The 24,311-nt window shown below is 36.5% G+C and overlaps 1 protein-coding gene across 1 annotated transcript in view; it reads right to left on the reverse strand.

The window, feature by feature from the left end:
• Nucleotides 1–24,311, reverse strand: part of LOC150095634 (carboxypeptidase D-like) — a 329,656-nt gene that overhangs the window by 77,854 nt on the left and 227,491 nt on the right. The window contains exon 7 of the mRNA XM_090409896.1: nucleotides 1,263–1,415. Within this exon, the coding sequence (XP_090266022.1) occupies nucleotides 1,263–1,415 (153 nt within the window). The remainder of the gene's footprint in view (nucleotides 1–1,262; nucleotides 1,416–24,311) is intronic.

The raw sequence follows: 24,311 nt of genomic DNA on the forward strand, positions 1-24,311 counted from the left end.
TAATCCTTGAAAAATTGACACCACTTACATTATGTGAGCTGCTATACCAAATTAATGAGGTGCGTAAATGAATGTTGTTTCTTTTAATTTGGTATACAGTATTGAATGCCGGCCTGGTTGGCCAAGTGGTTAGTTAGCATATCTGGTTTCCAACCAAAAGGCTGCAGGTTTGAATCCCACAGTGGACATGGATGTTTGTGATTGTCTGTGAAAATGTTAGTGGTGGCCAGTAGATGGAGGATTGGTAGAGACGGAGAGTTATAGAGTAGATGCCCTCCCTCGATGAGTCTTTGTACTCCTTGGAGGTGTCGCGATTTTACACAAAAAATATACTTTGTTAGGGTCCATGAGATGATCATACTTGTGTGCATCTCTTCATCTGATGCAGTTTATAATTATTGATAGCTATCTGATTGCCAACTTTGGAGACTGAACTTCCTCTTCAGTCTCCAATGTTAGACAGTGCTAAAATGACCTCACCTACTCCCTATACGGAATAAAAGGCAGTAGCAGATATTTTTTCATAAAAATTATATTCTTGTTTTTATTTAATTTTATCCAAGCTCATGAAGTAACATCGCTGTGATGTTACTTCATGAGCTAACGCTTCATTAGCAAAGCATAAAAACAATATAATTTCTTGTTAAGTATGATACACTTTTCAACCAAGCGAAAAAGAATTCATAGGTGATATTTTTGGATTTGTTTAATCAAAGAAAATAGATTATGTTACTATGTTTATAGGCCTAAATGTTAGGATTTGGTCATTTTATTAAGTGGGAGGGAGGAAAGTGTCATGTTAAAAAGGTGAATTTCTGTTAGAGGTCAGTGGAATCAGAAGTAAATTAGGACATCTGTGAATCAATCTATTATGGAGGCATATTTTGATACATAAAGGATGGTACAAATTAAAATGATTGCCCATGTTAATTTCTTTGTGATAAATTTTTAATTAAAGAACTGCTTGTAGTGCAACATTACTAGATTTAGTAAAGTGATGGCAAAATTATGTTTGGGAGTGAAATTATCTCGCATAAACCCTGCTGAATATTCAAGACAAGTTATTAATATCTCCTATTGTTCCTATAATATAGATGAGCAGGTGATGTTATCTGCTATACTAAGAGCACATGTTATAAAGGTTATAAAGACTTCTTGCAACCTAGAAGGTTGCAAGAAGATGTATTATTATTATTATTAGTGATAACAAATACTTCTAAATTTTTACACAGGGAAGGTTTATTTTTTTAATGAAATCTTACCTTTATGTACCTCTCCTAAAAAGTGCAGCAATGCTTTTCGATTGCTTGTCCAATAACGGGGCAATTCATTTCGAAATGGATATTTGCAGCAAGAAATTTCAAAAGTTACTTCCATGCATCCTCCCCACACATAGTTGTAATCTTGCATACCACCTAAAAAAAAGTAAGGATAAATAAATAAATAGGTAAGCAGATAAACAGATAAATAAAAGATAGATAGATAAATAAACAGCAAGAATAAATAAATAAATAGATAAATAAAGGAGCAAGGTCATGGGGCTATCCCCTGGAAATTACAAATAGCAGTGGTGAGCAACAGAGAAGTGGCTTTTTTACATGGAGGGTAGCTGGACTGTGGAATGCATTTCCTGATAGGGTAGAGAGGGAGCACAATCAGTGAATGAGTTTAAGGAGGTATAATAGACTGTTGTCTTGGAAAGACCTCCCACAATGAGCCTTGTGGCCCCATGGACAGCCTGAATAACAATAATAAAGGAAAAGATGGTTGAATAAGATATGGGTTGGTAAAAATCCAGACACACTATGCTAGGAGAGTGAAATATTTTTCAACTTTAGAAATTTAATTTCTAAATTTGTAAAGATGTTTTCCCTAATTACCAAATGTAGAAACTGTTATCTATGATATAATCTTCATCAGTAAATAAAGATGTTAGACCAGAATATTATGCTCTGTTCACTTTGAAATTTATCATTACTATAATTATCTGATGTCCATGGAGTCTTCATCATAAGATGTTACTATGAAACGCATCTTATCAAATTCACATCTTAAACCCATTTGCTATTTCTACACTTTAAGCAATGCATTCAAATAATTACCCATAATTTATTATTATACAGATATCTTCATAGAGTCTGGAGACTCATTGTGTGAGACCCAAACAAAAAACCCTATCGTAACTGTCATTAAACTCATTCACTGTCAGGGAACTCGAATCCTGCTCATTCACCACTCTCCACTCAAAAAATATAGTCCTAATGCCATTACTGCCATTACTAACCACACATGGATAACCCTTAGTTCTCTATTTCTTATATATTGAAAAATTTCCTTGCCATTAATTTTATAAAACTCTTAATATCCTATCATGTTCCCTCTTTTCCATGCATCAATTAACCATTGTAACCCACATGCCTTCAACCTATCCTCACAAGGAGCATTTCACAAACCTGCCACTGGAACAAATGATTTGAAAGGAATAAAGTATGGCATAAGAGAGAACATAAAAGAACTACTGAAAGTAGCAAAAGAAAAAAGTGAGAGAGTTAAGATACTGAGTCTGTTGCCATGATATGACATTGTAGAGCTGAGAAGGAGGGCCATAATAGCGAATGATTTGATGTGTAGGTTATGCAGAAAGAGTGGTGTGTGGAGTTTGTGGATGTTTGGAGTGAGTTTGATAGGTGAAAGGGCTTATACAAGAAGGATGGTTTGTATCTGAATCGACTTGGTGTTCGGAGACTAGAAAAATTGTTGTTGAATGAAGTGGATATGCAGACATCAGTGAGGTTGATGGGTGTAAGATTGTGAATAATATGCCAGTGGGCCTAAGGGGCTTTTGCACCTTATGTACACTAATGTCAGGAGCATTAGGAACAAGCAGGAGGAATTTTTGACCTTGGTAGTCTCATCCCAACCAAAGGTTCTTAGCATTAATGATAGCTGATAGAATATGATAAAATTAGTGGGATAGAATGTGAAGGGTACAGTGTGTTCAGGAAGGAGAGATAAAAAAAGAATGCAGGAGGAGTGTTATTGATGATAGCCAATGAACTGCAACCACAGAGAATAGAAGTGCGACTGCAGGACAGTGAAAATAGCACATTTGAGGCTATCTGGTGTGAGATTGAGGCCAGCAGAACAAAATATACAGTTGGGTGCTATAGACCAAGGGATGGAATAGATGATGGAGATAGTATGCATCAGCAAATACTCAATGAATGGAGGACAGGTAATTATTATGGGGGATTTCAATTATGATAACATTGATTGGAAGGAAGAGAGGACACATGGGAGGAAGGAAATGGATTGTATGCAGTTACTAATGGATAACTACCTGAGACAGCATGTAATGGAATATACTAGGGGTTCGAGAGTGCTCGATCTAGTAAATGCATCTGAGAATTTGACTATAACGAATATGACCAGGTTGCAACCAATTGGTGAGAGTGATCATATGATCTTGAGCTGGGAGGTGACTAAATGTGTGGAATTTTCAGTTAAGACAGGGTATATGTGGAATTACCAAGCTTGTAAGTATGACAAGCTTAGGAGATTGCTTGAATCAGTGTCATGGCATGTAAAACTGCAAGGGCTGGATGTTGATAGTGTATGGGAAGTGGTGAAGGAGTGTTTGAGAGAGGTAATGGCTGACTTCATACCTACAGTCAGATGAGTGGATGATTAGCACCATCAAGCTGGAGCTGCAAAAAAAAAAAAAAAAGAAACAATTGTAGGGGGAATTTAAGGAGAAAGGTGACCTGCAAGGCACATGAACATTACAAAGGCACAGGCCAGAAGGGTAACTAGTGTGGCAAGAATGGCAAAAACAGATTATAAAAGGAAGTTAGCAATGCAGCTAAAGAGAATCCCAAACAGTTCTTTCAATATGCTGCAAATGAAAGAAAAGAGTCGTCGTCAAAGTATTGGAGAAGTTGGTCAAGAGCAAAATACAGGAATGGATAAATGGAAATGAGATACTGTATGGGGAGCATGGTTTTGTGAAGGGTTGATCATGCCTCAGTAACTTGCTCACGTTTTATAATACAGTGACAGCTGAATTGGATAAGGGTAATGGGTTTACAGTGATGCTACTGGACTTTGCAAAGGCCTTTGACAGGATACCACATGGAATTTTAATCAGTAAAGTGCGGCACATGGGGTTGCATATAGGGTTGGTGAGATGGATAGGAGGGCAGTTGATAGAGATATCAGAGAGTAGTGTATTCAGGTGTAAAGTCCAAAAGAAGGCCTGTGACTAGTCACGTGCTGCAGGGTTCTGTTCTTGGACCACTGCTATTTAATTTGTTCATTAATGATATAGGAAAGAATCTGAGAGGAACTCTTCAATTATTTATTGATGATGCAAAGTTGGTTAGAGCAATAGTTAATATACATGTCAAGATTTTGCAAGATAATTGGGTACTTTGCAGACTGGGCTAAGGAGAATGGATGTCAGTTTAATGTGCCAAAGTATAAAGTTATGCATTTTGGGGTGAAAAGATTATCAGCAATATATCATATTGGTGGAACTGCGCTTCAGGAAATTGATGAAGCCAGAGACTTGGGAGTGATAGGGAGATAAAGTTTAGGGGGCACATAGCAAAAGTAGCTAAAGCAGCTCATCAGATCACTTGGTTATTGAAGAATACTTTGACGAGAAGAGACAAGTAGGTTATTGTTCCTCTTTATCAAGCCTTGATAAGATCCCATCCTGATTACTGCGCAGAAATCTGGGCACCAGGGTTTCTTGGTGATGGGGAGGTGGTAGAGAGGATCCAGAGGAGAGTGACAAAGATGGTATCAGGTCTATGGAATGAACCTTATAAGATCAGAGTGACGTTTTGTAGGTTACAGAGACTAGCTGATAGGTGGAAAAGGGGCGATATGATTGAGATATTCAAATTATTGAGGGATTTTTACGAGATTAATTCAGAGAAAATTTTTCAGAACAGGTGTGGTGGTGGGGGAAGTAGGGACCATCCATCGAAACTGAGCAAGAGTGTGGTTAGTAAGGGTGTCAGAACTAGGTTTTTTACTTGGAGAGTGGTGAATAAGTGGAATAGGTTGTCAGATTCTGTTGTGGGTGTAATGACTGTGAATGAGTTCAAAGCAAAATATGACAGATACCATGACAATGCTGAATAGTTCTTGACATGATGTGCAAGGACTCCTTGGAGTTGCCCGTAATAATAATAATAGTACCGATCTTGAACTCTGGTGGTGTTGAGTTGGAATGTGTTTCAGGATTTGTTCCAATAGCTGACTTTTTGCTGTTTGTCCTTGTTCGCTGGCAAAAACAACAGCGGCCTTATTTAACTGGGTTCCCCATCCGGCATGAAATTCAGTCATGTTGTACCATCAATTTTTATATTGTGGTTTAAGCCAATAAGAATACAATTTGTTCAGCTAAATCCCAATTGCCAGCCCATCCTTGTTTGTTCAGTATCCAGGTAGATACTAACAGGGTGCACCAAGAGGAGGTGAGAATTGGACATTAAGTGAGAAGCCCTGAACGGTTCTCCACATTCCTTTAAAGGTTATGTGGAGGTCTCAGTTATACAGCTTTCATCCTTAAGCACTCTGTGGGCATGTATCAAGATCTTATAAAGCCATATAAAGAGGAATGACAACTTCCTTATCTCTACTTATTAATGTGTTCTTCATACTCAGGTAATCTCATCGGCAGTGCCAGCTCGAGCAAATTTTTGAGTGTGGGCAAATTTTTTTTTTCCTGCCCTTCGGTCAAAATTGTATATATAAAAATTATATATAGTGAATAAATAAATAATAAATAAATAAAATATTTTTGCGTTTATTATATAATGAGTACACAATTTTAACACAATTTATAAATATTACATAAATCACATTAAATATGACAAAACAAATATGAAGAAATCTAAATTAAGAATTAACAATTTTAATTATTTAAAAAAAAAAAAGAAACCTTTCTAGCCTTCATTTCGGCAAAAGACTTTACTACTTCTTTTAGATCTAATGTCTTGGCTATGTCACTTTCAATAGATAAAGTGGCTAAGCGATCTAATCTCTCTTGGGACATCGTGGACCTCAAATAATTTTTAATAAGTCTTAATTTAGAAAAACTGCGCTCTGCACTTGTAGTTGGGATTGTTAAAAGAATTCGTAGTGATGTGTACACATTAGGTAAAAGATTTATGCAGTTATTTACACAAATATGATTTAATACTTCTTTGGGAGAATAATTATATATCTTCCGAGACAATATTTTTAATTCATCTAATAAACCTATTGCTGAAATATCTTTTTGATCACCATTAGACAGAACAATTTCTAAGTCGAAACAAGCTTTTTTTTTTTTATTGTATCATTATCAAATTTTAAGTTACCAATGTTAAAGAGAAATCCAAAAATTGATTCATATTTATTTAGTTGTTCAAATCTCTCAGTAATTGGTGTTATTGCTGAATCTAGAATTACATTAAAAAAATCAATTTGAAAATGTCACTCAAAATTAGTAATTGATTCGTAAGGACATGCATAATCAAATTGAGTTTTTATATGTCGAGCTCGTGTGCTGTTGTTTGGGGAAATCAGCATTTAGCCCAATATTTAGAGCAAAGTTATGGGCTTGGTGCTTAACTTTCAAAAAATTATTTTCGCTTCTGTATGACATCAAGAATTTTTTTGTGACAGCTAATGATTTCATTGCTTCCATAATATTGCTTGGAATGTCATACCAAACAAATGTGCCAAATATAAACTTGAACTAATTGATTTTTTTTTGCTAACGAACTAGCTTCCAATTTTGTTTTAATGCCTTGTTGCCCAATTAAGCTGTCATCTTCTGTGATGAAAATTAAAGCTTCATGTATTTCTTTTACTTGATTTCGTATTGCATTTACAGCTTCAACGTGACTTTCCCATCTCATCGTGCATAAAGGCTTTAAAGTAAAATGTTGGATGTGGTTTAGAAGAACTTCCCATCAATGGCTTGATGAAGAAAAGAAATTATAGATTGACTGAATAATGTCAAAAAATAAAACCATATCTACATTGCAGCTTGCTGCATCGCTCAATACCAAGTTCAAGGAATGCATACAACACGGAACAAAAAATGCTCTAGGATTTTTGTTTCTTAAAAGTGCTTGTACCCCTGCATTCTTCCCACTCATATTTGACCCATTGTCATATCCCTGACCATGGATATTTTAAATATTTAAGTTTTTTTTCTTCTAATAATTTTAAAATTATTTCAGCCATACCACTTCCTGTTGTATTATTAATTTTAATAAAACTAGAAATCTTTCCTCTATTTGTATAATATCTTGGGTTTCTTCATTTTTTTTCTTTTCTAGAAACATATTACAATTAAGGACATTTGTTCCTGCCATAAAATATCAGTGGCGCAATCAACCATTATTGAAAAATACTTAGCATTCATTATTTTAGATACATTTTTTTTTAAATTTCATTACTCAATATATTAATGATTTTGTTTTGTATTTAAATCTCATTTTTTAAAAAAATCTATTTAAAGCAGTTTCCTTCTACAAAATTTCTATAAATAATTAATTTATACAATAATTTGAAAATTTGATAATTAAAGGTAAATTATAATTATTGAGGGCAATGTAAGATGTAAAATATGCTTCCATGAGCGATTTTGGCATTTTAGCAAAATGCTCCTCAATTAATATGCTTATATTTATAAACTATTATCTTTAAAATTTCATGTCTATCAAAAATAAGTACACAATTAAAAACAAAGTCAAAAATTGTCCAAAGTCACTTAAACACAGAATACACAATATACTCAATGTGTTTCAGATTCAGAATTGAAATGACGCTGAAAAAAATGTAAGTGCATATCACGCTGTTTCGTCTATCCAAATTTGAAGCGAAATCTAAGAAAACGAACAGCATAATATACACCTATGTTTCAGACTAAATATTTGGATAGATCACTGTTTCTGAAACTTCAGATATCTGTGTACTCCTTCTTTAATTTTCATTATTACCAAGTTCCTTATCAAAATAATAATAATAAATAAAAATATATTTCATTGTAAATGTCTGTTTTATTTGAATTTAGATGTACATTTAAACAAAAAAAATTTAGATGTATATTTAAACAAAATAAAAAGATTTATTTTTAACAGAACAAATTTTATAAAGATACTATACATTTTTACTTAATATAAATAATTTATCATCAGTGAGAGGAGTGATAAATTATTAAAATTTATCACTCCTTAACAAGTTGTCTGCTTATTTCTATATTGCTCTCTTTTGTGATATATAAATATATAAATCCAGTCTTTAACCAATGATCCATAATTTGAAAGCTAAAAAAATTACCCTATTTACTCTAATATGACTCACACTTTTTTTCCCAAAATTAAAGCTAAAAAATCGTGGTGCGAGATATATGCAGGGATTTTTGGAAACTAAAGGTTTCAGAAAAAAACAAACTGAAAATGGGTATGAGTTACCAAGAAGCTTCTCTTCTCCATCACTTCTGTCCTCAAGAGCGGTTTCCTTGCATGCAACGTCAAAATTATCCACCCAAATAGAGTCATCTTCTTTCCCATTATATCAAGCAAAATTTACCAGTAATTTAAAACTTGAGATATGTAATGAACAATCCTAGACAAATTACTAATGAGAAGTGAAAGATGTGCACAATTGTAGGCCAGTAGAGAAAGTGCAGCTATTAAGAAGTGCATATGAGTAGTTCGGTATTAACAAAAGATTGTGCGACCCAAACAAAAAGCAACAATTGAATGGAAATGCTAATTCTCTTAAACCGATTTCCATAACATCTGAAATACATTGACTGTATATTTCTTAGTCTTAACACGTTCATGATGGGGTAGTATAACATAAGGTTCACAGACATCTGCAGACCATGTAATATATTTCTCAACAAATATTGCAATTACAGACAACTGGGAATATACACACTAACTAATGAATCACATTTCTCGTCCAACAGAAACTGCTGTATAGACTCAAGCAGTGACATGATAAAACTAATGTTTTTTTCATGTTTCTGCAGTATAATGGCTGTTGTTGAGGGCATATTGTTTACTGCAGGGAGCGAGTTATCGTTCCAACGTGAAAGTAGGGGCGATAGCAACTCACAATTTGAGTAGGAGAATTCATGCATAATATAATTTAATATATATATACGGACTATAAAAGTTTATGAAATTTACATCGTATGATACTTTATGGGTTGTTTCCTTAAGTATCTAATAAGTGGGTTCTAAACTGTTTAGTTTTAGTATGCATGACTATAATAAAATATAATAAGCACATATTTAACTGTCGATGGGAATTGGTGCTTTTTTTTTATTTTTTTATTTGGTAAACTCAATGCTGTATTTTTGTAAACTATCTTGTTGCTGTAATACAGCTGAACGAGCACCCTTATTAAGCGTTATCATAAGGCAGGCTGCCTCTATGCTACACCCTGTCAACAGTACTGGTCCTACAGATTATCAAAATAAAAATAATTATTTGGAGCTTATATAATTAGAATAAAATATAATTATCTTTATAAATATGTATATATAAATTTAATATTTTTTAAATATACGATATATCCAAATAACTTTTTTAAAAAATTTTTTCTGCCTGCAGTATAATTGTAACAAACTCCAAGTTTTCTGCCCTTTTACTTTTCCACCTGCGGCATTCGCCCATTTTGCCCCTGCCTCACGCCGGGCCTGCTTATCGGCTACCTTAACAATATGTCCTCTAAACTTTAACTCTCTGCTTACCACTAGAGATTAGGGTAGTGCAGAGAGTTAAAGTTTATCTTTAACTCTCTGCACTACCTTCATCTGTTTCCTGGAGTACATTGCCATCAATTTGATGTATGGGTTGTAATCTATTATATCTCAAAATGCATATTTTACATTTCTCCACATTAAACTGAAACCCATTATCTTATGCCCATACTCACAGCCTCTGAAAATCGTCCTGCTAACTCTCCACATTGGTTGATAACAATGGTATTATCTTTGATGGACAGCATGGATTTGATAAAGGAGGTCATGTTTTAGTAATCTACTTACTTCTTACAATAAAGTGACTGCTTCCTTGGACAGAGGAAAAGGATACACAGTAATATACTTGGATTTCGCAAAGGCTTTTGATAGAGTACCTCATGATAGGTTGACAGTCAAACTAGAGCAGGTGGGGTTGGATATTAGATTAGTGCATTGGATTGGAGACTGGCTATCTGATAGGTATCAACAAGTTGTGTATGGGGGGAGCAATATCCAGGAAAAGGAAAGTCACTAGTGGAGTGCCTCAGGGGTCTGTTTTAGGTCCATTACTATTTAACTTGTATATTAATGATATAGGTAAAGATTTGGATGGAGATATTCAGTTGTTTGCAGATGATGCAAAGTTGGGACGAACCATGCAGTGTAGTGAAGATGTGGCCTTACAAGAAGACTTGAATAGATCGAGTGATTGGGCACGGAAATGGGGATGTGAGTTCAATGTTGCAAAATGTAAGGTTTTAAAATTTGGAAAACAGAGATGGGATGCAGAATTTATGCTTGGTGAGAATATATTGTTGGAGGTAGAGGAAATAAGAGATCTGGGGGTGATAGTGGATAAGGATCTAAAATTTAGGGGACACATCGCCAAAATTGTGAAGACAACACAAAGGCTTCTGGGAATGATGCAGAGGACACTGATGTGTAGAAGTAGGGAGATTCTTGTTCCGTTGTATAAGGCTTTGATTAGGCTACACATGGACTATTGTGCCCAGATTTGGTCACCAGGTTTTCAGAAGGATGAAGAGATGTTGGAAAGGGTTCAAAGGAGACTGACTAAGGTAGTTTCTGACCTCTGAAATGTCGAATATGAGGAAAGATTGAGGATTTGCAGAGTCTGGTGGACAGGAGGAAGAAGGGAGATATGAGAGACCTACAAGTTGTAAGGGGGTTGTTATAGGATCAATGCTGGAGAAGTTTTTTTTACAGAGAATAGTGGGAGATCAGGGGAGAACCAGAGGTCATCCCTGGAAACTGTATAAAGTGGGTGTGAGAGGCAGGTTTTTTTCTTGCAGAGTTCTGAATGATTGGAATGCCTTGCTTGAGAACGTGGCATCTGCAAAGAGTTTGAATGTGTTTAAAACACGGTATGATGAGCTGTATGTGATAAAAAGGACCTCCCAGATGAGTCTTTGACTCCATGAGGTCTTAGGGTGGTAATAATAATAATAGCTTTGATTAACTATTACTCTACCTAATTTCACATCATCAGCATACAACTGAATATTTCGTTTCAGATCATTTCCTATATCATTTATGTACAAATTAAACAGCAATGGTCCCTGCACTGAACCTTGTGATGCAAGGTTCAGTGCAGGGACCAAGTCAGCCACTAAGCTTGTCCTGATCACCTGCCATGTAGTTCCACATATATCACTTCTTAATAGAATATTCCTCATGTTTTACAATCTCTCAAGTCAAGACCGCATGGTCACTTTCACCAAATGGATGCAGTGTGGTCACCTTGGTTACGGATAGCCCTTCTGATCCTATTACAGGTGCAATACTCTCCAACCCCTAGTCCCCTCCATTACATGCTGCCTTAAGTAATTATCTCTTAGCAGGTGTATAAATTCTATTTCCTTCCTGCCATGTGATCTTTCTTCCTTCCAGTCTATATCTCCATAGTTGAAGTCCCCCATAATAATCACACGACCTGTACTCATTGTACTAATCTGGTGATACATATCTTCCAGATCATCTCTGGAACTTCCTGGCCTACAGCAACAACCAACTGTATATTTTGTCTTACTGGCCTTAATCTCACACAAGATTGTTTCAAATGAACAGCCACCCTCCTGCTTGTCTCCTGTTCATTTTGGCTGCAATTCATCTGTTATTATCAGCAGTACTACTCCTGTATCCTATCTTCTCCATCTTCCCTGAAAATGCTAAACCCTTCACATTCAATCCCTGTAACGAATCTTCTGTTGTTTGCCATGTCTCACTAATGCCTATGACACTGACAAGGTTGCACTAACCAATGCTGAAAACTCCCCCCCCCCCCACCTTTACTTTCTTGAATTGACTACTCTATTCAATATTTTTGTTAGAGAGACTAGATTCCACACTTGGTCATTCTCACACTGACTCATTTCCACCTAATTGCTTAAATTTTCCTGAATTTTAGCTTCAGCATGCTCGGTGAACAAAGCTCTCTCCAGAACCTAACACCAAAATCATTTAGACAGTCCATCGGCATTCTACAAATCCTTCTTTCCGTCAAACACAGATCAACAAATCCTACATCAATACTTCTGCACAATCTATGTATAGATTCATTGGTTTCCAGTACTCTCCTTCTCAGTTCACTTTTCTCATAGCATGCTAGGAGACTTACAATCTTCATCTTCTCTCTCTTCAGTTTTGCCTCTTCTAAGAACTCTTTTACATCCTTCCTCATAGAATGCTTCTCTCCCTGTAATACCTCTCTCCCAGAATAGTATTGCTCCCTGAGAGCACTCACTTGTTTCTATTGCATCACCATTTTACATTATAATGCTTAAGTGTTTTATTTTACATATAAGAATAGTTCTGTACTATATATATATATATATATATATATATATATAAACTTAATCTAACAATATATGTCAGCAGGAGAAAAAAATTTAGTGTTGAAAAATAAGTTTAGTGTTGGACTTTGTTCACAGTAGATACAATTCAAAAATTGCTTTTACATATATATTCAAAAATCAAAAGTTCCTTAGACTCTGAAGATGAATGAAATTTTTAATAGTAATATGGAGAACAATGTGGTTGTGTGCTAATAAAAAAAAGGGAAAACTAGTGATAATGGTAATGAATGCAAGTAATAAAAAAATACACAAGATTTGTGATTAAGAGTAAAAGTGAAATGAAGCATATGTGATGAATGAAGGTACGTTTTCAATTCACTGAGTGAATGAGAGCAACAGGAAGTTAATAAAATGGAGGAAGCATCAAACAATCAAAGGATGATTATGTGGATTCTAAAGAGATCTCATAATTAGATGCATGGTGGATAGAGTAAATGACAAGCTTTCCAGATGACAATGAGAAGGAATAATTGAGGCTTTGTGAGAAAGGAACAAACACATATCAGAGTTAGTTGCATAAATGACTCAGAAGGTGGGACAAAAAATATTGAAAGAGATTTGAGGAAGATGTTCCAAGGTGAGAGATACATGCATAGTTGACAAGAGTGACTAATGTATTGCATAGGTATGATAATTGCAAATTGAGAAGGGGATGGCTTAATGACTAAGCTGTGTGAAGCAAATGGAGTGCACAATTCATGAATTTAAAACTTCAAAGAGATGCAGCGTACTTGGTTTATTGGACGTTCGGCGAGACTACTAGATATGAGAGAGAGACTACACACAGGGATAAAATGAAAAGGCAAGGATCAGAGAGAGAAAGAGTATGAAAAACAGGTGAAGGTAGTACAAGATAAGGGAATTATTATGGGAGAATGATGGCATGAAAGTGAAGGAGTCAATTAAAGCGAGGGTTAGGGAGACAACCTGGTAGTAAGAAGAGAGTGAGGTGTGGAATGGTTATGGCTTCCCTAAACTGACAACCATCATTCCTCACTTTCATCTATATATATAAAAAACATGAGCAGCTGCTGCTAGTCAACATCCATATATATACACTGCTTAGAAAGAAGTCAACGGACACCATAGTCTGAGGAACAGACAGCCATGCAGGACATCTCCTTTCGCTGTGATGACTGTAGCAATTCTGTAGGCTGAACGTCCCTGACCTCATCCAACACTGATTTATTCCACAGTTGTTCAAGGGTGAGATCAGAGCTCTGTGGAGGCCTGTCAAGTGTGGTGATGTTCATTTCCACAAACTATGCAGTTTCAGCAGCAACCTTATGATAGAGTGCATTGCCTTGCTGAAAAAGACCATGGTCAGTGCCATAGAAAGGCCATAAAGCAGGAAGCATTGCATTGTCCAGAATGTTCAGGTCTTTCTCGGAGGGCACCACGAACAGAGGTCCAAGGCCAAACCAGAAAAAACAACACCAAACAATCACACTGCTGCCGCTGAATTTCATAGTTAGGGTTATATACTCTGGTGATTCATCACTCCATAACACAGCTTTCCGGTACCATTCACAGGGTGTAACACAGAGGCAGCCTGCCTCATGGAGTGGCTTAATAAGGGCACTCATTCAGCCATATTGTGGAAAGCAGCATCGCTACGCTAACAGGAATTGTTAGCATAGCAAATGCAGAAAGATGTTTTTCAAAATTAAAAATTATTTGTGAACAGCAATGACCTAAGAAATATTGGTTGGTCTAGCAACTATATCGATAGAAACATACATAGCTTATAATTTAAATTTAGAAGATTATATAAATTAAGTGGATATTAAATCCAACATCATTTTGATAAGGTTTCAATGGTCTGACAGCTGTTTAAAACTCAATGGTTTTTGTCAGAGACCGGTGTTTAAAGGCATCTCTAAAAATTAGACGATCCCTCGGACTACTCCCTACAAATGACCAAAAGATCATCCAAATCAGCGTTGGTTCCACTCAGTGGCAGGCTCACCCTACCACTGAGCAGAACTGCGCATATTCCAGGAAAAATCATCCACCAAAGTCCCCACGGCCACACCGGAAAACGAACACTTTCCCCAGAGATTCAAAATGTTCTCTCAAGACCCCCCCCCCCCCCGAAATCTTAAGCACTCCTCATCGAGAGCAAAATTCCGGAAGAAACCTAAGAGAGCAAAAACTTCAGTACTAAGGAACGCTAAGTGTCAGCAGTTTCTGCCAGGTCTCTGATTAAAACCAATGAGTTTGAAACAGCTGTCAGACCAGTGAAACCTTATCAAAATGGACCAATAGGAGGCGAATATATGGGTACTTTGAGCACGCGTCTCCTATAAGGTTCAGCTAGGGCCGTAGTATGGCAGTGCGTGTACTTCTGAAAGCTCTCTGGTCAATTTTTGCACAAAACTTTTATAGTTTCTATATTCGGCTTTGAAGTGATGTTAGATTTAATATCCACTTAATTTATATAACTTTGCATTGCTGAAGTGAATTGCATTAATGTTTCTCTTGTAATAAAAACAAAATAGCAAATGGAGATTTTTTTATATTTTTGTCTTATAATCCATCAAGGGCGATATTTAATTGTTTGCCTCAGGTCACGATCTAATCGGGTGACGGCCCTGCAGCTTTTCAAGAGCTTTCACATCCCACTGTCCACATCTTGATTTGAGTAATGTGGGGCTTGCATATTAGAGTCCTACCACAGAAATCCATGTTGTAAGCCTTGGTTCTGAATGCTTTTGTGCAGTTTCTTGTTCCAGTCGATGCTTGGAACTCTACATTCAATGCGTCAGCCACTGAAAGGTGGTTTTTACATGTTATCCTTTATAGCATCCTACGGTCACATATATCAAGTGTGGTGGGTCATATTTGCAATTGACTTCATGCACTTCTATCTCAGTATGATATCACTGATTGTTGACATGGGATGGCCTAATTTGTGAGCAATTTGCTGAACAGATAGGCCTACACAACATGACATCCTATCATAATGTCTCTTTCAAAATCCATCAGTTCCCTTATCACAGCCATTTCAACCAGACACAGTTGCACTGACTTGGAAGCATCATATTCCTCCAATTGATACTGGCTACAAACATATGGCTTGTTACACAACACGATGCAACCTTGCCCATGGGGATGTCTGTTGACTTTTTTCCAAGCAGTGTATAGTACAGTAGTTCAGCATCAAGCTAAATGAACAAACCTCTCATTCTTCTCCTCCATTCTACATACCTCCTTTCTTTCCAACAGCTCCTCCCACCCACCAACACACACATCATTTTTCTCAAGGATTACAAGTCTGAGCAGTTCAAGAATACAGCAGCATGTTCCTTTTTTCTCCTTGCTCACACAAAGCATTCATCATAAGTATTGTGATCTCTTGTGTATAGGAGTGTGTGTGTGTATATATATATATATATATATATATATATGTATTCATGAGCATTGACTTGGTTACCTTGATACATTTAGAAAGATATTTAATAACTAAAAAACCAAGAATTAATTAAAAGCTTTAATGATAAAAAACACAACTAGTTTTGGCTTTTTACAGCCTTCATCAGGTTACCTTTCAGGAAGAGGAAACAATAATAAAAAACTGAAAATTCTAAAAAACGGAGAAGCACACATAAATTGCAATAAAAAATGGGTTGTATTAACATTCAATTTGTACTATTTTACGTGCCATTGTTGTATGCGTGGTAGCAGACTCTCGAGAATGCCAGTACTGAATAACAGCAGTATGGCTATCAGGGATGTTGTAGCTTAAATTGTTGTTTAATTGTTCAGGATTAAGGACGATCTCCCTGGATTCCACTATCTTTCTTTCAAATTCATCATGGCAGAGGAAAATGTTTTCAGATCTATCCCAGGAAATTGAGTGACCTTAAAAATCATCATGAAGATTGTTAGCAAAGAGAATATGGCTGGATAAAGCACTATAGGAGATGTCTCTTTTATGTTCCTCCATACGAAGATCAATAGACTTATTAGTTTGACCATAATAAGGAACATTACAGTCACACCATAGTTTATATACGCCAGGATATATCAGATTGTGATGCTTAGGCTAAGGAAGGCTTATAAGAGATCGGATTTTTGGAAGTGTAGTGAATAACGTCCTGATGCTGTACTTCTTAAAGGCTTTAGCCAATTTTTGGGAGACCAAACTGATATATATATAAAATTTGTACATATAGCATCTAAATTAATTTATAACAAATATGTGCACTGCAACAAGGATTGATGCCTATTAACAAGTGGTAACATGAAGCACTTGCCTCTACTTCACCAATCACCATTATTCTTGTGTATCATGTCAGCATGTTTTTATTAAACAAATTTATAAAAATATTCTTACTATTTTTATTATCTATACTGCCGAATAGAGTAAAAGTAGTACAAAAACTAATAAATGGGTTATTCTGCAAACTAAAACAGAAGTAGGACATATTGTCAAAAGGAAGTATCTTGTAGAGGGTGAAATGAGGAGGGTGGAGATAAGATTCTATGGAAGATTTTTCCTCATCTTTTTGGGTTTAGAAAACACTTCATGTCCTTTTCTAATTCTATCATATATGACCTTGTTTTCCAGTGTTCTACCTATTTTTTGTTGTTATTCTACTTTCATTTTTGTGTTAAAATTTTTTTTCCTTTGTAAAACTGTCAAAAATGAATTTAAAATATCTTCCAGCATGTTACAATATCTGATTTCCAGTAAATGCAAAATAAGGATTTAATGCTGGTAATCCTTAGAATTACTTTGCACTAACAGTAACTATTTCTTCATCACTAATTGTACTATCAGAAATGTAACCTGCTCTCTTACTTATGTTGTGAAACAAATCATCTGCATCACTTTAATTTTATTATTATTATTACCTTGTCTTAAACACACTCAAACTCCTTGCAGACAGCACACTCTCAGGCATGGCATTCCAATCATTCATAACTCTGCACGAAAGAAACCTGCCTCTCACTCACCTACTCACATCCTCTTTATACAGTTTCCAGGGATGACCTCTGGTTCTCTCCTGATCTCCCACCGTTCTCTGTAGAACTTCCCCACCACTGATCCTATAACAACCCCTTACTTGTAGGTCTCTATCATATCTCCCCTCTTCCTCCTGTCCACCAGACTCTGCAAATACTCAATCTTTCCTCATATTCGACATTCCAGAGGTCATAAACTACTTTAGTCAGTCTCCTTTGGACCCTTTCCAACATCTCTTCATCCTTCTGAAAACCCGGTGACCAAATCTGGGTACAATAGTCCATGTGTGGCCTAATCAAAGCCGTATATAAAGGAACAAGAATCTCCCTACTTTCTACACATCGACATCCTCCGCATCATTCTCAGAAGCCTTTGTGTTGTCTTCACAATTTTGGCGATGTGTCCCCTAAATTTTAGATCCTTGTTCACTATCACCCCCAGATCTCTCATTTACTCTACCTCCAACCATATATTCTCATCACGCATAAATTCTGCATCCCATCTTTGTTTTCCAAATTTTAAAACCTTACATTTTGCAACATTGAACTCACATCCCCATTTCCGTGCTGAATCACTTAATTTATTGAAGTCTTCTTGTAAGGCCACAAGATCTTCACTACTCTTTATGGTTCATCTCAAATTTGCATCATCTGGAAACAACTGAATATCTCCATCTAAATCTTCGCCAATATCATTAATATACAAGTTAAACAGCAATGGCCCTAAAACAGACCCCTGAGGCACTCCACTAGTAACTTTCTTTTTCCTGCATATCGCACCCCCATACACAACTTGTTGATACCTATCAGATAGCCAGTCTCCAATCCAATGCACTAATCTAATATCCTAATCTAGTTTCACTGTCAACTTATCATGAGGTACTCTATCAAAAGCCTTTGCGAAATCCAAGTATATTACTGTGTATACTTCTCCTCTGTCCAAGGAAGCAGTCACTTTATTGTAATAAGTAAGTAGATTACTAAAACATGACCTCCCTTTAGCAAATTCATGCTGTCCATCAAAGGTGATACCATTGTTGTCAACCCAATTCTGGATCCTGGTTCTCACAAACTTCTCCAACAACTTAACCACAACACCTGACACACAGATAGGCCTATAGTTTGATGCTTGAGTTCGATCATTTCTTTACGAAGCGACACAATCTAGCCATCATTAGGAACTTGACCAAGTTGAAGACTCGTATTAAAAAAATATGTCAAGGCAGGTGTCAAGTCCATGGCACATTCCTTCAGAATACGCGGTGATATATTATCAAGTCCTACAGCCTTATTTACATCTAGTTTACTCAACTCCCCAAACACCTCTTGCTCACTTACAGTCAGTCTCTCCTCCCCATCATCAACTGCTCTCAATCTCTCCATGAAGTCACAATCACAAGATTGAAAGATCTTTATGAATTGCTCATTAAGTATCTCCACCACACATTCTGCACCAGCTGTCTTTATACCATTTTTTCCAATCAGTGTCATCCTTCCATAATCATTATTTCTTTTGCTGGCTACATATTGAAAGAACTTCCTAGGATTATTTTTGGCTTCATTAGGTAACTGCTCTCACCAATGCCCTTTTTCTCTGTATCGCATGCTTAATCTCTTTATTCATCCATCTCACACCTACCTTATTTAACCTTCTCACCCTTGGAATACATTTAGACATTGCATCTATTAGATAGTTTTTGAAAATCCTCCCCCCCCCCCCCCAAGCTGCATTGATCTCTTTTCCAGCTAACTCCTCATTCCACACTACACCCACAAGCTGTCTCCTGAGCTCTTATAATCACCCCCTTTGTAGTTTCACATATACCCTTTTCTCACATGGGTCCTCGCACTGCTGGCAACTACCCAGGTAATCACCTCATGGTCATTCTCACCAATTGGTGGATGATTTGACACCTCATTTATAATTACATCCTCTGATGAGATGACCAAATCCAAGACCCTTAATCCTCGTGTGCCCTCTGTTACATACTGTCTGAAGTAGTTATCCCTCAAAAACTCAAGAAACTCATTTTCTTTTCTTTCAATTGCTATCTCATCATTCTAGTCTATATTGCCATAATTAAAATCATCCATAATGATCACCCTTCTCTTATTTGCTTGGCTAATTTGATTATACATTTCATTATCACCATCACCCACCATCATTTCCTGGTCTATAACAACATCCCACCAAGTATTTGAATCCATTCACCCCTATCTCACACCATATTGCCTCAAAACCACTGGCACTATTTCACTCTTGCATCTCTACTTTGTATGGACATAACTCTTTCTCTACCATCATTAGCACTCCCCCTCCCTTTTTACCCTTTCTATTCTCACAAAACACATCATACCCTTTCATCTCTATTCCTGTCAGGATTTCATCCTCTTCCAACCATGTCTCACTTATTCCGACAATCTTTGGGTGATCAGACGCAATTAATGCAACCATTTCATCTGCCTTGTTTCTTATACTTCTAGCATTTGTACAAAAACACAACAGCTATTTCTGGATCTACAGATAGTTCCACTGATACCACCCACTCAATGTGATCTCCCAATACTCGACTGGGGCCATTTCCCTTTCTGCTTATTCATTTTAAAACCCTTTTCAATTCCAAGTGTTTCCTCTTGATCTCAGGTCATCCCATTCCTTTCTACACATGCTCTCACCTCCTCTCGGAGCATCCATCTTTCTCATGCTGTGTAACCCTGTCCACCCTGAGCCTCCCCATTTTCCTGTTCCTCTTGCACACCCATTTTCTATACTCATACCACTCACTTCCTCATTCATAACCACCTCTTCAATCTCTCCTAACTTACTCTCCTGCTCTTCCACATCACTTCCTGCTTGATCTGATTTATTCTCTCTTACTCTGCTCACTTTTCTACCTTCCAGCAGCAGTCTCTCCAAGTGACTCACACCATAACCACTCAAATGCAGCCCATTGCTCCCATACAGCTCACTTCATCCCTCAAACTCATTCCACACATTAACAAACTGCACTCCTGTCTCCTCACACATTTCAGCCAGCATATCATTCATAATCCTTGCTCTGTGCCTCATCTCACCACAGTCATACCTAGGGAACATGCTGACCACCCTTCCTGTCACACTATTCTCTTTTATCCTTCTAAGTAGCCTCCTGATATTCATTCTGACACTCTTTGTCCTCTGTCAAATCATTTGTACTGATTAAAACCATTAACTCCTTTGCTCGCTCCCTCCTCATATCCAATGCCTCAATCACTCTACTCATTTTACCACCTGGAAAACATACTTTATGCATCTCATCATCGAGCACACCCTTAATAATGGAGTCGCCATACAATGCCACTCACTCATCTTTCATACCATCATGATTTGTTTCAATATTTTTTACCCGAATTTTCTTAATTTCATTCTGCATCCATTTCATCTCTTTCCTCATCCAATCCAATTCGACTTTCAAATCGTGCGTCACATTCTCTCTATCATTCAGTCTTCCTGATTTTATAACTCTCAACCCCCCTCTTCTCACTTTCACTCTCATTCATCCTTCTGTGCTTCCGTACTTTCGGTCCAACATGCGTCCAACTTTCGCTATCATTCATTCTTTCGATTTTTTCCACTTTTGATTCCTTCATGCCATTTCCAGTTTCATTCATTTTCTCAATGTCGTTTCTTTCCGCCACTTTCAATTTCTGCATCACGCATTTCCAGTTTCATTGGTTCTCTCAATTTCGTTTCCTTCCGCCACTGTCTCCTCACTTTCATCCTCTTTAACATCCATTACGGATTTTACATTACTCGTTTCTTTTTTTACTGATTTTTTAACGCTATTTTGCCTCTCTTTCACACCATCCTTCTCTTTCAAACGTGCACTCATTTTCTCTGCGACATTCTCGCTACTAACACTTTCTGTCATCAATTTCATATTTCCATTCATCAATTCCTCGTTCAGGTCACACTTCACACACACCCTCCTTCCATCCACCCTAAACATCCCCTAATCATTTATGTAATCGAAAGAATACATATAGCACACCTCACACTTAATGAAACGACTGAAGTCTAAATTAAAATCATGGAATGACAAAGCCGCCGCCATGTTTATCCTGCATACAAGCAAATGAACCAGAATTCACACAGTTTACAGACAAATAATCCTATTGGTAAGTGGTGGATGCAGATAGAGGATTAAGTAGTGTAAATGGTGAGGCATGCAAAGCAGAGTGCTCTTCCATGATGAGTCCTTGGATGGGCATAACTGCAATAATAATGTATTTGAAGTTTGAATCTACTTATGCACCAAAAAAAAAAAGTAATTTTTTTTTTTTTGTTATGGGGAATTCATCCATGAGAGGTTGGACAACCTATAGTACCATGGATGGACAATAAGGAACTTGTTCACATATTTGACTTGAAAAGCTGTGGATTTTATTCCTTATGGTGGGAGATTATTTCAGAAGGCAGCAGTGGAAGTTGTAACAAAGAGGAGGAGAAATTTGTTCTGTTGGTTTTGAGTTAAACTGTAAGAAAATGTTGTTTGGCTGCTGCATATGTTTGGATGGATTTACAAGAGGGAGCAGGAAATTATTGATGCCAATTCTAATGAACAGCAACTATAGAAAAATTTATAGAAGATGCAAGCTGCAGAAACCGAACTTCTGTGCAAAAGTGAGTGAGTATATTAATGAGGGGAGGGTCATCAATCAATCTAACTGTTCTTTTCTGTATAGAGTCCAATATTTTTAGGAAGTTAGGGGCAGCAGCAACACAGATGCGAGAGCAATATTCAATGGTGGATTTGTGATTTATATAGGGTCAGGAGCTGTTTGGAGTTAAAGTAACAAATATTGCAAGGATGCAATATTTGATATATGTGAGAGATTTGAGGTTGGAGTTATTGCAGGAAGATGAATCTCATCCTGAATAGAGATTTTGGTATTGTCAAGGGTAAGAGTGGAAGAACAGGGTTCTTTGTGGGAAATAATGCAGAGATGTGTTTTGCTAGCATTGAAACTGACAAGGTTATCCAAACCACATTAATGAATGTTTTGAAGATCAAAATTTAAGATAGAGGTTAGAGTTCTGCAAGTTGTGGTGATTTGTGCTTTGCAAGATTTATCAAAAGAAAAGGAGTGCAATGTGCTGTCATCAGCAAAACCGTGTGTTGGATTGGCAGTCAACTGGAGTAGACTGTTTATATAAAGAGGGTGAGCAAAGGAACAGAGCCTTGTGTGACCCCAATATTAGTTGTATAGATAGAAGATAAGGAGCTATCCAACATCACTCAAAACATTGTCAGGAAGCTGAATACACAATTAACTGGCTAGCCTGATATATTTTCCCCCCTTCCCCTCCAGTTGAAAGCATTGGGCTAAACAAATGAGCACTCTTAGAAAGCAGCACTATCCTCCACCCAGCTACTGATGTAGTGAAATAATAACAAATTGCATTCTAGCATACCAAAATCAGATGCTTTGATCCATGCAATATACATGCTTACATTTTGAAATTATCATGGAGTTTACTCTCCAATGAATAGGAAATTAATTTATGTTTTTAGTAGTTTAATTTATGAATTTAAACGGTTCTTTTTGTAAATTTTTTTTTTTTCATTTAAGAAATATGTTTAGTAAACATTCTAACAACATTTTATTCCCCAAAGAGAACAGAAGGAACTTTTTAAATTTCAACTTTTTCTAAATCTACAGGCCGTGAATATCCATCATTACTAATTGTTGCATCCGTGACAACCAATAATCATTAGTAGCCATGAATTTAATGAGATTTCAGGGCAGGGGTACAGCAGACAGTTGCAGTATCGCATATTTCCAAAAGTAACTTGTGTTCTTGCCTGGAGCATTCAGTCAATTTTCTGAGTTGTGGAGTTAAAACCCAGTTAAAAACTTTGCTTCTGAAGAAAGTTCTTCTGATTCAGTCAGTCAGCGATTAGAATTGAACCATTAATGGTCTAGCATTATGGAACCAGAAAGGCTGTGTAAGGGTACAGATTACCCTTAGTATGATGCAAGGATATTTATGAAGTATGACACTTCATAAATATCCATGCATCGTACTATCTTTAGGTGGGGGATGAGTTTCAATGCCTGGTCCCACATCCTGTTTATGTGAGGCCTGAGGTGGCCTGAGATTCATGTTTTGTTTTAAGAAAAGAGTTTTTCAATTATGCAAAAATACATACAAAAATAATAAATAAAATAATTTTTAACCTGCCTTTGGTATGAACATACTACAGATTCCCAACTTTTCCTTGATTGAAGCCACATTAAATGGGCAAGAAAACTTATTTTCAACTATTACTGTACTGCATTCTAACAATCAAGAAATTTGTTTTTCTTTTTTTCCCCTCCTGAATTTAATGTAAGGGAAATAATAATCTAACAGCTTTCGGTTAATTTTCCCCCTCACACAAACCTGAATATATTTGTGTGTCTCTCCATACATATTGAAGACATCATATCATTAAAATTTTTAGTTTAAATTAAAGTATATTGCAGTTTTCTTTTTTAAACTAAGAACTCTGTTTTTGACAACTAAATTAATCAACTGGTTATCTCTTATTAGATTTCATTCAGCTCATCAGTGGAAGTCATCATACTATCTGTTAACCAAATACACATAAAATGCCGCTTTCCAAATACTGTTTTGCTATTGAACTTGGGATCTACCTTAGAGAATCTATGTTTA

Source organism: Typopeltis vanoorti, chromosome 20, assembly GCF_054136105.1.
Source record: "Typopeltis vanoorti isolate ZY-2024b chromosome 20, IOZ_Tvanoo_1.0, whole genome shotgun sequence".
Taxonomy (NCBI): Eukaryota; Metazoa; Arthropoda; class Arachnida; order Uropygi; family Thelyphonidae; genus Typopeltis; species Typopeltis vanoorti.